The 16,574-nt window shown below is 37.6% G+C and overlaps 2 protein-coding genes across 7 annotated transcripts in view; both read left to right on the top strand.

The window, feature by feature from the left end:
* Window positions 1-9,778, top strand: part of osr2 (odd-skipped related transciption factor 2) — a 28,599-nt gene extending 18,821 nt beyond the window's left edge. Inside the window, exons 1-4 of one of the 6 annotated variants that reach the window (XM_051865749.1) lie at window positions 1,982-2,529; window positions 8,078-8,686; window positions 8,978-9,077; window positions 9,310-9,778. In XM_051865749.1, the coding sequence (XP_051721709.1) occupies window positions 8,103-8,686; window positions 8,978-9,077; window positions 9,310-9,492 (867 nt within the window). In that variant the 5' untranslated portion in view covers window positions 1,982-2,529; window positions 8,078-8,102 and the 3' untranslated portion in view covers window positions 9,493-9,778. Of the gene's footprint in view, window positions 1-1,981; window positions 2,530-6,957; window positions 7,131-7,159; window positions 7,443-8,077; window positions 8,687-8,977; window positions 9,078-9,309 lie in introns of those variants that run through there. The other 5 variants (XM_051865750.1, XM_051865748.1, XM_051865751.1 and 2 more) reach the window with 5 other exon arrangements.
* Window positions 9,779-11,718: 1,940 nt separating this feature from the next.
* LOC127496703 (intermembrane lipid transfer protein VPS13B-like) overlaps window positions 11,719-16,574 on the top strand; it is a 97,845-nt gene continuing 92,989 nt past the window's right edge. Inside the window, 3 exon segments of the mRNA XM_051864402.1 lie at window positions 11,719-11,853; window positions 13,905-14,069; window positions 14,904-15,047. Of these exon segments, the coding sequence (XP_051720362.1) occupies window positions 13,923-14,069; window positions 14,904-15,047 (291 nt within the window). The 5' untranslated portion in view covers window positions 11,719-11,853; window positions 13,905-13,922.

Genomic DNA, 16,574 nt, shown 5'->3' with positions numbered 1-16,574 from the left:
AGACTTAACAGAGCAGCCATCAAGTGTTAGACAGTATTCTAGGTTATTACGTGCAGAGGTTTTTGGTCTAATAATTAGAATTTCTGTTTTTTCTGAATTTAGTAGTAGGAAATTGCTAGTCATCCAATTTTTTTATATCAGCTATGCATTCCGTTAATTTTGTGAATTGGTAAGTTTCGTCAGGGCTTGAAGAAATATAGAGCTGAGTATCATCAGCGTAACAGTGAAAACGCCATGCTTCCTAATGATATCTCCCAAGGGTAGCATGTACAGAGTGAACAGCAACGGTCCTAGTACTGAGCCTTGTGGTACTCCACAGTGAACTTGTGATCGATATGACATCTCTTCATTTTATTACTACAAACTGATAATGGTCAGATAAGTGATTTGAACCATGCCAATGCAATTCCACTAATGTCAACGCAATTTTCGAGTCTATTTACAAACCCAATTTCAAAAAAGTTGGGACACTGTACAAATTGTGAATAAAAAAGGAATGCAATAATTTACAAATTTCATAAACTTATATTTTATTCACAATAGAATATAGATAACATATCAAATGTTGAAAGTGAGACATTTTGAAATGTCATGCCAAATATTGGCTCATTTTGGATTTCATGAGAGCTACACATTCCAAAAAAAAAGTGGAAAACTGTTCTGTGGTCAGACGAATCAAAATTTGAAGTTCTTTTTGGAAAACTGGGACGCCATGTCATCCGGACTAAAGAGGACAAGGACAACCCAAGTTGTTATCAGCGCTCAGTTCAGAAGCCTGCATCTCTGATGGTATGGGGTTGCATGAGTGCGTGTGGCATGGGCAGCTTACACATCTGGAAAGGCACCATCAATGCTGAAAGGTATATCCAAGTTCTAGAACAACATATGCTCCCATCCAGATGTCGTCTCTTTAAGGGAAGACCTTGCATTTTCCAACATGACAATGCCAGACCACATACTGCATCAATTACAACGTCATGGCTGCATAGAAGATGGATCCGGGTACTGAAATGGCCAGCCTACAGTCCAGATTCTTTCACCTATAGAAAACATTTGGCGCATCATAAAAAGGAAGATGCGACAAAGAAGACCTAAGACAGTTGAGCAACTAGAAGCCTGTATTTGACAAGAATGGGACAACATTCCTATTCCTAAACTTGAGCAACTTGTCTCCTCAGTCCCCAGATGTTTGCAGACTGTTATAAAAAGAAGAGGGGATGCCACACAGTGGTAAACATGGCCTTGTCCCAACTTTTTTGAGATGTGTTGATGCCATGAAATTTAAAATCAACTTATTTTTCCCTTAAAATGATACATTTTCTCAGTTTAAACGTTTGATATGTCATCTATGTTGTATTCTGAATAAAATATTGAAATTTGAAACTTCCACATCATTGCATTCCTTTTTTATTCACAATTTGTACAGTGTCCCAATTTTTTTGGATTCGGGTTTGTAAAAGAATGTTGTGGTCGATAGTATGAAATGCAGCACTAAGATCCAGTAACACTAATAGAGAGATACAACCACGATCTGATGATAAGAGCAAATCATTTGTAACTCTAATGAGAGCAGTCTCAGTACTATGGTACAGTCTAAATCCTGACTGGAAATCCTCACAGATACCATTTCTTTCTAAAAAGGAGCATAGCTGTGAGGATACTGCCTTTTTTTAGTATTTTTTACAGAAAAGGTAGATTCGAGATCAGCCTGTAGATCCTCACTGACGCCCCTCGCTCTCTCTGTCTGTCGTTCAGGTTAATGAAGTATCGTGTGGGATTTTCAGATGTGACTCACAGAGACAACGTGACGGGAAATGCTGCAAACAGCGACAGCAGGCGAGAACAATTCGCTCCTGATATCTGCATGCTTTTGTTTCTCACTGAATGTAAAGCTTCATGTGTTTCTTCTGTAGTTTTTCCCAGAGCATAATTGATACAGGAAGTAAATGACTCAATTAATTAAAACTTAATACAAATGATGAAACATTCTTATTTAGGATGTGTTATTAAAAAAATAATAGTGTTTCAGATCTCTAAAATCAAGTCAGCTTTATTTCTACAGTGCTTTATACACTACAGATCATTTCAAAGCAGCTTTGCAGAAATAAACAGGAAAATAACAGAATCAATGATGCAAACTTCATCAGATATGAGACAAATTCAGATTCAGGAGTAAAGCAGCTGTACAGAAGACAAGAGAGTCATTATTCAGATCAAGTTCTGTTCTCGTCTGATAGTGTTAGTGCAGTCAGATTAATAATATCACTGAATATTGAGTGTCTGTATAAACTCATTGTGTTTGTTCATATGTTCTGGTGAACTGGTGATGGTTGAATGTGTGGATGTGTTGTGAACAGAGGCTTGTACCTGAAATGTCACGTTTGGGGGTGTTTTGATCGCAGCCCCCTGAAGCGGCGCAGGATGAGCTTGTAACCACAGCAGGTTCGGCTGACATCCTGTCTCACTGTCGCTGCTCCGTCTCACTGAACCTCCAGGAAAAGCTGCTCGCCGCCCTTCAGCATATTCCAGGTAAATATTAGCTTATACAGAACTTCTTTTCTTTGGTCTTTCTCCTTAATGCCAGTGAAACGGATCGGAATCGTGTGTCGGGGCCTTTGAGAGGATGTGATGAGAGTGTTCATCACTTCCTGCTGGAGATCCCAAGACAGACTTGGATATCATTAAAACAAAACGGCTTGCCAGCAGTGCTGTCATACGTGAGCGCGTGTGTGTGTGTGTGTGTTAGCAGCTGCTCGACGACCGCTGGTCTGTTTGTGGAGCTGTAAGCGGAACTTTAGTGGCTGATTGTTCGGCAGCCATTACAGAGAGTGTGTGTGTGTGTTTCTGTAGTGCTTCTACGGAGGATCAGTGTGTGTGAGAGAGAGATTATAGACGGTGTGTCCAGACACACAGATATGTGTGCTCATAACTGACCGATTAGTGGGTATTACTGATCAGAGGACAGCTGACACAACTCAACATGAACTTTACATCTAAAATTAAACTGTTTCTGTACAGCACTGCTCTCATTTGTCAGTCTGGATAACAGCGTCTGATAAATGAGTAAATGTGAGATGTATAACATTAGAAGAAGTTTATATTAGATCAGGTTAGTTCTGTGTGGATGTGTTGCTAGAATGATCTGTGCTGTGAACCAGATCAGATCATATGAACTAGTTTAACCCCATAAAGAGAGACCAACGTGTTCAATGAAGACCAGGAGTCAGATCTGAAGTTCAGTTCGTTGACAGAGTTCTCACATTTCCAAAGGCTGTAGAAAATGAGTAAGAGGATCACTGAGGAAACTAGGACACAGAAAAACCAAAACAGACCTGTGGAAGATCAGCTGATGTCGTTTCTACAGGTTCTGATAAGAAAACAGTACAGATAACTCTAGAAATACATCCACACAGAGCAAACCTGATCTAATATAAACTTATACTAATGATTTATATATATATATATATATATATATATATATATATCATACCATATCATATCATTTCTTTTAAATCAAATAGATTATACTGTGTCTCTTGTGTAACAGTGTTTCAATTCTCAGGATGTTTGTGATGTTTTCATGGTTTGTGTTTTTCTTTTGTACACAACCTGTTGTATAAACTGCAGGACTTGTTCTGTTGTTTAAAAAAATAAACATTATTGATGTAAAAAGTAAAAAGAATTATATATTTATAAATGAAATATAATAATAAAAAAAAAACTATATACACTGTGATTCAAAAGTTAGGAATCTGTAAGATTTTGAATGTTTTTAAAAGAGTCTCTTCTGCTCACCAAAACTGCATTTATTTGATCAAAAATACAGTAAAAACGTGAAATATTATTCCAATATAAAACAGCTGTTTTCTAAGTGAATATATAGTAAAGTGTAATTTATTCCTGTGATCAAAGCTGAATTTTCAGCATCATTACTCCAGTCTTCAGTGTCACATGATCCTTCAGAAATCATTTTAATATGATGATTTGATGCTCAAGAAACATTTATGATTATTATCAATGTTGAAAACAGTTGTGTACTTTTTTTTTCAGGATTCCTTGATGAATAGAAAGTTCAAAAGAACAGCATTTATTTAACTTTACTATCACTTTTGTTCAATTTAATGTATCCTTGCTGGATAAAAGTATTCATTTTTTAAACTTCTTTCAAAAAAATAAATCTTACTGACCACAAACTTTTGAACCATAGTGTATAATGTTACAAAAGCTTTCTATTTCAGATAAATGCTGTTCTTTTCAACTTTATATTCATCAAAGAATCCTGAAAAAAATTATATACAACTGTTTTCAACATTGATAATAATCATAAATGTTTCTTGAGCATCAAATCATCTTATCAGAATGATTTCTGAAGGATCATGTGACACTGAAGACTGGAGTAATGATGCTGAAAATTCAGCTTTGATCACAGGAATAAATTACACTTTACTATATATTCACATAGAAAATTTACATTGATTTACATTGGAATAATATTTCACAATATTACTGTATTTTTGTGAGTTTGTTTGTTTTTTTGTATTTTCATTCAAATAAATGCAGCGTTAGTGAGAAGAAGAGATTTCTTTCCTAACTTTTGAATGGCAGTCAGGGTTATATATATATATACACACACTCACCAGCCACTTTATTAGGTACACCTACTCATTATGCAAATATCTAATCAGCCAATCATAGGGCAGCAACTTTAGACCTGTAGACATGATCAAGACGATCTCCTGAAGTTCAAACTGAGCATCAGAATGGGGAAGAAAGGTGATGTAAGTGACTTGGTTGGACGTGGTTGTTGGTGTCAGACGGGCTGATCAGAGTATGTCAGAAACTGAATTTTGGGATTTTCAGGCACAATCATCTCTAGGGTTTACAGAGAATGATATCCAGTAAGTGAAAGTGCCTTGTTGAGGTCAGAGGTCAGAGGAGAACGCTGATAGAAAGGCAACAGTAACTCAAATAATCAGTGGTTACAGTCGAGGTCCTCAGAAGAGCTTCTCTGAACACGTCCAGCCTTGAACAGATGATCTCCAGCAGCAGAAGACACACCGGTGACCCTCCTGTCAGCTGACAACAGCAAACTGAGGCTCGATTCACATGGACTCACCAAAACTGGACAATAGAAGACTGGAAAAACTGATGAGTCTGGATTTCTGCTCAGATGGTAGGGTCAGAATCTGCCGTAAACAACATGAAATCATGGATCATCCTGTCTTGTGTCAGCGGTTCAGCCTGCTGCTGGTGTAATGGTGTTTTATATATTTTCTTGGCACACTTTGGGCCTCTGAGTACCAATTGATCATCATTTAAACACCTGAGTATTGGTGCTGACCATGTCCATCCTTTTATGACCATCTTTTGATCGACATCCAGCAGGATAACGCACACGTCACAAAGCTCAAATCTTTTAAACTGGTGTCCTGATCATGACAGTGAGTTCACTAAACTCAAACGGTCTCCAGATCTCAGTCCAGTAGAGCAGCTTTGGGATGAGCTGGAACGGGAGATTCGGATCATGGATCAGCAGCACCTGTGTGATGATATCATGACAATATGGAGCAAAATCTCTAAGGAATGTTTCCAGCAGCTTGTTGAATCTTCATATGAAGGCTTTTTAACTGTACCAAGACCATCAGAACTTCCTCCTCACTGATACAGTGTACAGATATACTGCTTTGATACAGAAACTGTCCTGCGACTGATATATGAGCAAATGTTTACAGTAAGCAAGCGTGTTTTTCTCATCGTGCTGTCCAGAGAACGATCGTGATTATTTCAGTTCTGCTCCGTGACCGAGAGGCGGCGCTCTTCATTCATAGAAACTACATTAATCTCGCTCCTTTTTCTGCACATCTAATGTACATGGATAAATAACTCTAACAGCAGTGGAGTAACGTCGAGATTTAGTCGAAATAACCTTCTGTTTGGAAGAATTCATAAACACGAAGCTTTACTGATATTAACCTGTTCATCATATAGCGGTTCTTTCACAGACGACTCAGATTCATGAACGCGATTTAAACACAGAATAATAATTATTTATTTCAATTAACTTATTTAGGCTATTATTAAAATTATTTTATTAAAAAAAATTATTTTTTTAAGATAAAAGCGTCTGTTTTGTATTTTAAAACCATCATCAATCTATATTACATTCCTGGAGAAAACAAACAAATAAATCGTCAGCTTTAATTATATTTATTATTTTTAACATGCATAAAATCAATAATAGCGCGGCAAAACACATAGTTCATAATCTTATGTCCATTTTAAATACATTCTGATCAGATGATTATTTAAAATGTAAAAAGGATGTATTTTGCGATGCGTGTTTATTTTTTTTATTTATTTTTTTTTCGTTTATGGATTACAGATTTCCCTAATCTGAACTAAAGCTCTCGTGTTGAGTATAATATAGGCTTTTCTCGAACATCAACTTTTAAATGACAACTGGTTTAGTTTGGGTTTAATTAACTTGAATTGTTTTAGAAACAGAAGTGATGATCTGAAGGTGTTTTAATGTTTAACGTGAGATTCATCTGTCGGATCATCGTGACAGTAAATAAATCCGTAATAATTAGCCTAATTGTGCCGAAAAATCACGATTCAATAAAGGCCGTCTACTTCAAAGGATAGTTCAATCAAAAATATATATAATTATGTCATCTTTTAGCCTACTTGTTTGACTTTCTTGTTTTGGACCCCATTGACTTTCATAAGAACACTTAATCTATCGTTTGCATTTTACAGAAGAGAGAAAGACATGATGACAGAATTATCATTTTTGACTGAACTGTCACTGGAGAAATGAAAGTGTTTCCTCGGGTAATCACAGACTGCAGGAGTGTGTGTGAGCTGTCAGATGCGTGTTGCCATCAAACACATGTAAGTGTGTGTGTGTGTGTGTGTGTGTGTGTGTGAGGGGCGGGTCGATCGGTGAAGCTCCGCCGCCCGAACTAGAACAAGAACTCCGCGATCCGGAGATCCAGAGCAGGTCCAGATCCGCGGACTCTCCCACAACACTTCTGAACTTTACCATGTTTGAACTGTAGTTATGAATTCGAGCTGAAGTTCCTCGGTCTGTGTGGATTTACAGTCAAACTGCGACCTTTGCATTGTGGGTGAGAGACCAACTTTATTTTATTTCACAGAACTGTTCGAACTCTCGTGTAGACATTGGGTTCGGTTCTGTTCTGTTTCGAGACCCAGTGATAGAAGGACAAATATGCGCGCTCGACATTGAACTTGTTGTAAATGTTAATTAAATATGGATCCTGAAGATTTTATGAAGCGGTTTTATTCAAAGAACGTGAACAAACATTTTAAATGTTTTTTTTTTTAAATGATCGAAAAGTTCGATTGTCGTGATTAGTGAGTTCTGATCACATCTGGAGCAAGAAACGGATATTAGTAACACACTCTGTCTTATAAAGGTCAGCGAAATATTCTTGAACAGCTATTAATGATCGGTAATTTATTTTAGATTATGTTCATTATATTTTTTTAATTTCTGCATAAGGAGTAAAGGCAGCCTGATATGTGAAGAACTCTAAATTACTTCATGTCGGTGTGAGGCAGGTTTTATATTAGGCCTGATCGAGACTTTCATGAACTCTGTAATGAGGTGGGACCAAATTATCCATTCAAACCCAGCAGTTAGATTTCATTTCGCTCGATTGCCAAGATTGTTTCGCGATTTTCTGCCGAATATTAAAGCTATGCATAGTGTGTGAACACACACACACACACACACAAACACAAAAACAATGTGTCGTAATAACCTCCCTGTATTAAAAGTGTTTCATAACAACTTGTTTAAATAGCGATACCGAACGGCACAGGAAAAAAAAACTGAGAGAAAAAAAAGCAAGAGCAAGAAATAAAAATCTGGGGATAATAAAATTATGATCGCATGAACCGATACTTTACATGTGAGAATCCCACAATAATAAATAGTCTTCTGTAAAAATATATTTCCTGTATATGTTTTTCCAGGTATAAAAAAACTTTTTAAAAATAGGGGAAAAGGCGCTGATTCATGACTGCTTGTTTGCTTGTGTTTTCTCAGGATCCTGCTCGAGTTCGGTTCCGATATGGGCAGTAAAGCGTTACCGGCCCCGATCCCGCTTCACCCGGCGCTGCAGCTCAACTACACGTTCCTGCAGACGCTCAACACTTTCCCCGCGGCCGTGGATCATCTGTACGGGCTGAGCTCGGTCCAGAGCATGCAGATGAACCACTGGACTCTGGGCTACCCGCACGTTCAGGGCCTCGTGGACCCTCGCTTTCCGTTCTCCGCGGCTCTTCCCTTCGCCGCGCATCTTTTCCACCCCAAACACGGATCCGTGACGCGCGTCGTTCCCGCGCTGCACAAGGACAGACCGAGATTCGACTTCGCCAACCTCGCGCTGGCGGCCACGCAGGAGGATCCGCCCAAGCCCGGCGATCTGTGCAAACTCAGCGGCGAACTGGGCAAACTGTCCCCGGACCGCAAGCCCGCGCGCGGGAGACTCCCGTCCAAAAGCAAAAAGGAATTTATTTGCAAGTTTTGCGGGAGACACTTCACGAAGTCCTACAATCTGCTGATCCACGAGCGCACGCACACGGACGAGCGGCCGTACACCTGCGACATCTGCCACAAGGCCTTCAGGAGGCAAGACCACCTGCGAGACCACAGGTGTGTGTGTGTGTGTGTGTGTGTGTGTGTTAGGATACTCTTAAAAATAAATGTTCTTTATTGGCATCGATGGTTTCATGAAGAACGTGTTTTACTAAAGCTTCTTTATAGTGGAAGAGAATTCTTCACACTAAAGAAAAAATCGTTCTTCGGGGAACCAGAAATGTTGCTAAAAACTCTTTTGGAACTTTTATTTTTAAGCGTGTGCATGTGAGATGTTGTTGTTGATGTTCTGCGCGTGCTCGCATGACCGAGGAGATCCATCCTGATTCATTCTCGCTTGTTTTCCAGATACATTCACTCCAAGGAGAAACCGTTCAAATGTCAGGAGTGCGGGAAGGGATTTTGTCAGTCGCGAACTTTGGCGGTTCATAAAACGTTGCACTTGCAGGTAAATTGTCATAATTTGTACTGAATGATATTCTGCACAAACACGCAATCTTGTTCGTTGAGCTCTAAGTAAAGTGTCATGGGGCTGCACGGGTATTCAGGATTGTTGATTATTGACGATCCTCGTGCTTTTATCATCTGGGCCTCAAATGTTGACAATGAAGCTGATATACATAGGCTATTTGATGGAAAACTAAAGGGAATAATCCTTTGCTTGCTTCAAATCTGAACAGGAATCTCCTCACAAATGCCCCACATGCGGAAGAACCTTTAATCAAAGAAGTAACCTGAAAACTCACCTTCTCACCCATACAGACCTCAAGCCTTTCTCCTGCGGCCGCTGCGGGAAGGTGTTTCGGCGCAACTGTGACCTGCGACGCCACAGTTTGACACACACACCACAGCAGGACTACTAACTAACTAGAGAACTAACAAATCAAACTCTGATCTCGAGCCTCTGGCGGACAGACAGACACGAGGAGACGTCAAGCACCTAAACAGACTCTGTGAACTCATGTAAATAAAGTGTTTATTGTTATTTTTATTATTACCTGCATCTGAACTCGAAGTCTTTTCGATCTGTGTTCACATCTGGAGTGAATTCATTGTATATTAAAGCAGACTGCTCAAAATGAGCACAGGATTGGTGAAATAATCTGTTTCAGCAAAGACAATAAAGTATGATGAGATGAGACGCTATAATTCTGTAATAAAAGAGTCTCTTTTTTACTGTGACTGGAGTTTTGTAAGAAAAATATCTTCGTTTCCTTTTTTACGTGTTTGCAAGAATATTTTATTTTCGAATTCTAATTAATGTCCCGAGATTACTAACGTAAAATCTCAGTTATGAGATGGTTATTTAATTTTAATTGTTATAATTATTATTATTAGTGGCCTATTTCATTTCAGTTTGAACTTTCAGACTAAAACTAAAGGATTGTGTAAAAAGTCACAATCACAAATCACGCAGGTTTTTTTTAAATAGTTGGTTACAAATATATTCTATTGTCTGAAATGTACATGTTAGTTACGACATTGACATTTTAACACTGATTTATTTTTGTTTGCCTGAACTGAGATGATTTCACTGCAGAATCACTCAATCACAGAAACAGCTTTTTATTTAATCTCGCTATAATCAACAGCCAATACAACCGATTCATGCTTTCATCTTTAAAACACACGATATGGGTTAATAATAATTCTTATTTAAACAAAAATAAAAAAGGTACAAAGTGAAAGTCACACATTTTGTAAACGGAAAGAAAATCTTCATTTGTCACAGACGGACAACATTTGGAAGAAAGGAAATGTTTTCCCTGTAAAAATAAATCAACAACGACACGCGTGAATTATGAGCCTGTGAAATTAAACCCGCGAAATAAATAACAGATTAATTAGTGAATGAGGTTTAATCATTTCGCAATTCATATAAAACAGAAGACGCTTTGGAACAGGAAACTGATTCCCATCAAAGGCCCTCGATTCAATATTCCACAAATTCTCAAAGGAAGGACATAAAAATAGAAATAATATTAATGGACTGGCGGCTTGTTTTAAACAGACATCGAGCACATCTGCTGCAATAACATCAGTGCGATTCATCTGGAAAAATAATATAAACCAAATCATGGATTCACTGATTCTGAAATTCAGCCCTGGAGAAAAGCCATTTAATGCGGATTTATGTGGAGTTGAATATTTGTGTGTTTGTTGTAATAATGATTAAGAGTGTTTGATCAAAAAAAAAAAAGTGTATTGGCAGTATTTTATTAATGATTAGCCTCTAGTCAGTGTTTAATATTTTTTTAAATGTATATATAAAGCACAATAACAACAACAACAACAGTATTTGACCACTGTGCTGTACAAAACCATGCTAAAAATAGACATAAAAATTAATATAGACGATTTAGATCGCAATGCAACGAGGAGGAGGACATTATCAAAACAATAATGGAACACTAATGGATAGGTAAAAATATAAAAATAGTGGCTTTTTAATGTATACTAATAATAATAATTATAAAAAAGTATTTTAATATTAAGTATTGTCAAAGTCTAATAATAAATTAGTAGTCAGTGTTTAATGGGTGTTTCAAGCGCAGTTTCGGCGGGAATTTCTCAGTCGAACTATAGAGTTTATAAACCTCAGTTTAGTGACAACTTCTTCTTCTTCTTCTTCTTCTTCTTCCTCCATTAACAGGGTAAATTAGATCCTCATCCTTCTCCTTTAAGGACTGCAGAAGCGCGTTTACCACAGATACGCGTGAAAAATTAATTCCTGCAATGTATAATCAGTGATTATTAGTATATGATCGGTGTTTGGTAATAATGATTAGCGAATTGCCAGTTTTTAATGATTATTTGTGTATAATCCGTGTTTCAGAAATGATTATTAGGGGCTATTCACACAGAACGCGTTTAAAAACGCGAGACGCAAAAAAAACGCAATGTCTCGAGACGCGTTAAACTTCTTTTAACTTGAGCGCTGCGTTTTTAACACCGCGTCATGCGCGACACGCGAGCGCGGCTGTCAGTCAGTCAGTTAATCTGTGTTGTTTGTGCTTGAAATGAACTGAATGCGCCTTAAAAGTAATTTGACTCAAACTGCACTGAAGCGCGGCTTATGCGCGCGCACGCACGCATCTGCCTCGGCGTCAGCTCTGTGCCGGAAGTGACGTGCCGACGCAGGCGGTGACGCAGCGGTGCTGTGTATGCGGAAGTGATGGATGTGTTTGTATTTCTGTAGCAGCTTGACGGCGTCGGATGAAGCTGTAAGTGTTTGTTTATGTGTTTGTGAGTGTGTGACACTGAAGTGTTTCGGCTGTTGTTCTGATCAGGAGTGTTTGAGAGACACTGAGCTCGCGGTGATGTCGGTAGCTTTAAATCCATATGTCAGTCTTTCCATTTTCGTCTGTGTCAGTGAAGAAATCAAACACAGGGTCAATCAATATGCATATGCAAATGTGACCCGTGTCTCTCAATGCAATAAAGGCCCACATTTAATCAGTCATGAAAGAAAGCCTCTGTTTGTAATGACTTGTAATACATTCTGGCACAGTTTGTCAAACACATGTTTGTTTTTTAGAATATAGAGCTGTAATACAGTGGAAAAAATCTTTTATGATGTTTCATGAAAAGCAGCATTAGTGTTTGATTGACAGATGGGGGATTTTCATTTCTCTTGAACTTTCTGAGCTCAGATCAGATCAAAATACAGAGATTACAGAACCATACTGTCAGCAAGAGGAGATTAAAGGGAGAAATAAAGAGAATAATAAAGGAAACAGCTGCTAAAATTTATTGAAAAGCTAAATAAAAGAGACCTGAAAAGTAATGCGATCAAACACTTATCATTTATTTTAATAGGCTAAATGACTGTCATACGTGATGATAAACTATCCTACTTTCATTAGACAAGTGGATTTACTGATAGGCCGTCATGTAAACAAGTTTATTAAATTAATGCACACATTCACTCTTAATCTTATGCCTAATATGCTGAAAACTGTCTTATATTTTCAATTCATAATGGCAAATTTGACAAAAAAAAAAAAAAGAGTAGTTTGTGTATCTTGAATATTACTGTCTGTCATTTAACATTTACATTGTAAAAAAAAAAGTTCTGAAATACTTTGACAGTCAGTAATTAAAGCTCCGCCTTCTTTGATTTGATTGGACATTTTGACATTGACGGATAGTTGAGAGACAGTATGTTTGCAGTTATCATTCCACAGTTATTTCATTGACATGAGTTTTATTAAGTGTTAACAATGAAATTATGTGGTTTTTATAATCAATTAACACTGCTTTTGTCATTTTTTACAAGATGGACAAAAAAAAAAGTTATTCGGTTTAACCAAAATTTCGGTTTTACCGAATGACGATATTTTCAAACAATGCCAACAGGCTGATATCTAGCTAGCTAGCGAAAGGACAATCAAACATTTCATATTTAGTACAAGTTTTTAAAATATTACAACATTTTCCATGTTTTATAGCGGTTGTACCGAATGAGCTGATGTTTCGGGACATGCGTATGATCAAGTGAAAACATGAATTATTCAAATAGTTAAGAGAGAGTTAGTTACTTTGCTTCATGACCATGTGGTCCTTTGCAGGTGTCTGAATGATGTCACATCCTGTCACATGATATTGACCACATGACTTGATCCAAAATGGTCCCTTTATATTGGTTACTCCGAATGACATCAATGAAATTCGTTTTTCCGGACATTTTTTCTCATAACAAAGCAACGACTTCTACACATAATTTTAACACCATTTTGCACTATGTTGATATATGATGTTATAAAATCATGCCAGAATAAAAAATATATACATTTATTACATTTTAAGATATTTTAATTACAAATGAAATGGCTGTATTGGCCTTTGGACGGTTAAACCGAATGACCTTTTGACACTTAAAAATCTTTAAAATACCTTTATATGTAGCAAAATATAATAATTTTTTGGATTCAATAAAAGTGGTCTAGTTGTACTACCTTACATACTTTAGATGTCCTATCTTTTATTATTGTTATTATTATTAAGGCCTTTGGACAAAAAATGACCCGTCACGTCATTGACCCAAATACTGTGACAGGACAGCACACATCACACGTGTGTTCAGCGTCAGTGCGATCGATCGATTGATCATCAGGTGTTTGAGCGACATTGATCTGTTCTGGGTTCAAAATACTGTCAGCGAGGCTTGAGTCACATGATTGTTTTCATGCCAAACACCTGCTTATGATATATTAGATTGATTTCTGACTGATGTGTGTGTGTGTGTGTGTGTGTGTGTGTGTGTGTGTCGCAGGCGTGACGTCCCGTCAGGATGCTGGAGTCGTATGTTTCTCCGCTCTTGATGAGTTATGTCAACCGCTACATAAAGAACCTGAAGCCGTCGGACCTGCAGCTGTCATTATGGGGTGGAGACGTGGTTCTGAGCAAACTGGACCTGCGACTGGACGTGCTGGAGCAGGTGAGACTCTTCCTGCAGTCATCGTGTCCTTCTGGAGGTTCTGGAAACTGCCATCCACAAGGACTGAAATGAAGCATTTTGACTGAACGAGCTGGACATCTTCCATTTCTGCTCTCAGGAGAATAATGAACTGATGTGACTTTAGTGTCACTAGAATATCTGTGACGAGAGCTCTTTTCAGCGTTCCTCCTGATCGTTTTCTTTCCCAACACACACTGCGCTCTTGTCTTCTGCTCTCCCTATTTAATGAATGATATCCCATGGATAAATAATTTACTGGAATGCACTATGAATCTCTCGTTTTTCTTCCCTTTTTGTTTTCACATTTTTCAAAACTGCCACCCGACTCAGTTTATTGATAAAACTCTAATCTAACCCTGACATGTGATGTAACGTCAGCGCAGAACAGCTGATGAAAATGAACTGATATTTTCAGCTGTATTCCTCAGAAGTGTCAGTGAAGAGTTTCTGAAGGTTTGATGCTCGGATACATTAAACACAAGATTTGCTTTGCTTTCTTATGTGGGCAGCACTGAGCTTCAGCAGTTGTAATATCTGGAAGGGATCAGTGTGTCATGTTGTGAGAATGTTTGGCTCCGCACACGCTCTCAGAGTTTGATGCAGGATATTATTAGAAGCAGCTTGCGTCGTCCCAAGCGGGAGTTAAACTTTCCTCAGTGATCTTGTATTAAAGCAGCTCGCTCTGGAAGCGTTTGAAGCCTGTAAATTCGTTACTTCTGTACGGTCTGTTTGATTGAGTAGAGCAGGCGTTGGTTCTTCTCGTAGAGCTGCTGTGTTCCTGCTCTGACTGACAGATTGTGTGTGTGTTTGCAGGAGCTCAAGCTGCCCTTCATGTTCCTGAGCGGACACATTCACGAGCTGCGCATCCATGTTCCCTGGACCAAACTGACCTCCGAGCCCGTGGTCATCACCATCAACACCATGGAGTGCATCCTCAAGCTCCGAGACGGAGCCACGGTCAGTGTCCGAGCGGAGATATGTGGGTCATTCTGTGTCAAATCAACCAGAGGTCCCTGCTCAAATTTTGTTAATATTTCTTTTCTGTAGAAAGACAAACATTAATAGTGTTGCCAAAATATTAAATGTCACAGATGTATATTTACTGAGTAATCCACTGTTTTGTAGAGGAGGGTCAAAATGACCATTTTCACCTGAGATTTGGAGCCAAATTAGAGGGGTGTAAAAATGACTTTAGAAAGATGGCAGCATCATTATTTTATTTTTACACAGAGATTGGTAGATCTATTAGTAAAATCTGTTGACTTTAGCAATCTTTGTTTCATTATATGACAACGGTGACAGTTCAAAAATGGGGAATAAGCACTTCTTGTGTTTTTTGCCTCAAGTTTGCATGCCTGTAACTCAAGAAGTATTAAAGATATCTTAATATCCTTTCAGATTCTGGTTCTTAACAAACACTATCTTCATTTTAAAGGCCCTCGATGGTTCAATCCCAGAGATATGGAGATCTCCATGAGTAAATTTGTAAATTGTACACATTTTCCGTGGTCAAAAACCAAATGTGGGTCACTTTACACACAGCTGATACTTTTTTCTTTTAAAGAGGAATATCTGAAGGACAAATAATGTTGAAACTAGAAATGCATCTTGTGTTTCTCTATCAACTCAATTGCATAGAATATACTTGTTACAGGCATGCAAACTTGAGGAAAAACACAAGTGCAGATTTTACTAATAGATCTATCAATCTCTGTGTAAAAATAAAATAATGATGCTGTCATCTTTACAAAGTCATTTTACACTCTCTAATTTGGCTCCAAATCTCAGGTGAAAAATGTAATTTCGACCCCCCTACAAAATAGTGGATTACTCAGTAAATATACATCTGTGACACTTAATATTTCAGCTTTCATCACTATTTATGTTTGTCTTTCTACAGAAAAAATATTAACATAATCAAAGATTTGAGGATTTGAGTTGACACGGAATGACCCACATGAGATACGTGAAGTTCAGAGCGATCGTGTGTTTGAGTCTGTGTGCAGCGTCTGTTATTCACCGCAGACAGTCACATGCACTCTTTCCACAGTTTCTTTTAACAATATTTTATTGGTCAAACGTTATGAAGACAAAATGAGATTGGGATTTTTCCATTACATCAAAAATAAACAAAAGAGGTCTCTTATGCTGATCAAGCCTGCATTTATTTGATAAAAAATATAGAAAAAAAACAGTAATGTTGTGAAATATTATTACAATTTAAAATAAATTAATAAAAAATAAGTTTATATCTCGCAATTCTGAGAAAAGAAGTCAGAATTGTAAGATGAAAAGTCGCAATTATCTTTTTTATTTTTTATTCAGTGGTGGAAACAAGCTTTTTATAATATACACACATATATAAAAATGACAAAAAAGACCTTTGTACCTCTATACAGATAAAGTAATAGCCTCTTTAATTGTTTGTACACTCTCATTATCAATCATTAGTATGAAAGAATTACCATCAACGTTTTCTAAACT

This window comes from Ctenopharyngodon idella, chromosome 16 (assembly GCF_019924925.1).
Source record: "Ctenopharyngodon idella isolate HZGC_01 chromosome 16, HZGC01, whole genome shotgun sequence".
NCBI lineage: Eukaryota > Metazoa > Chordata > Actinopteri > Cypriniformes > Xenocyprididae > Ctenopharyngodon > Ctenopharyngodon idella.
This window is presented reverse-complemented; position numbering and strand designations above follow the sequence as displayed.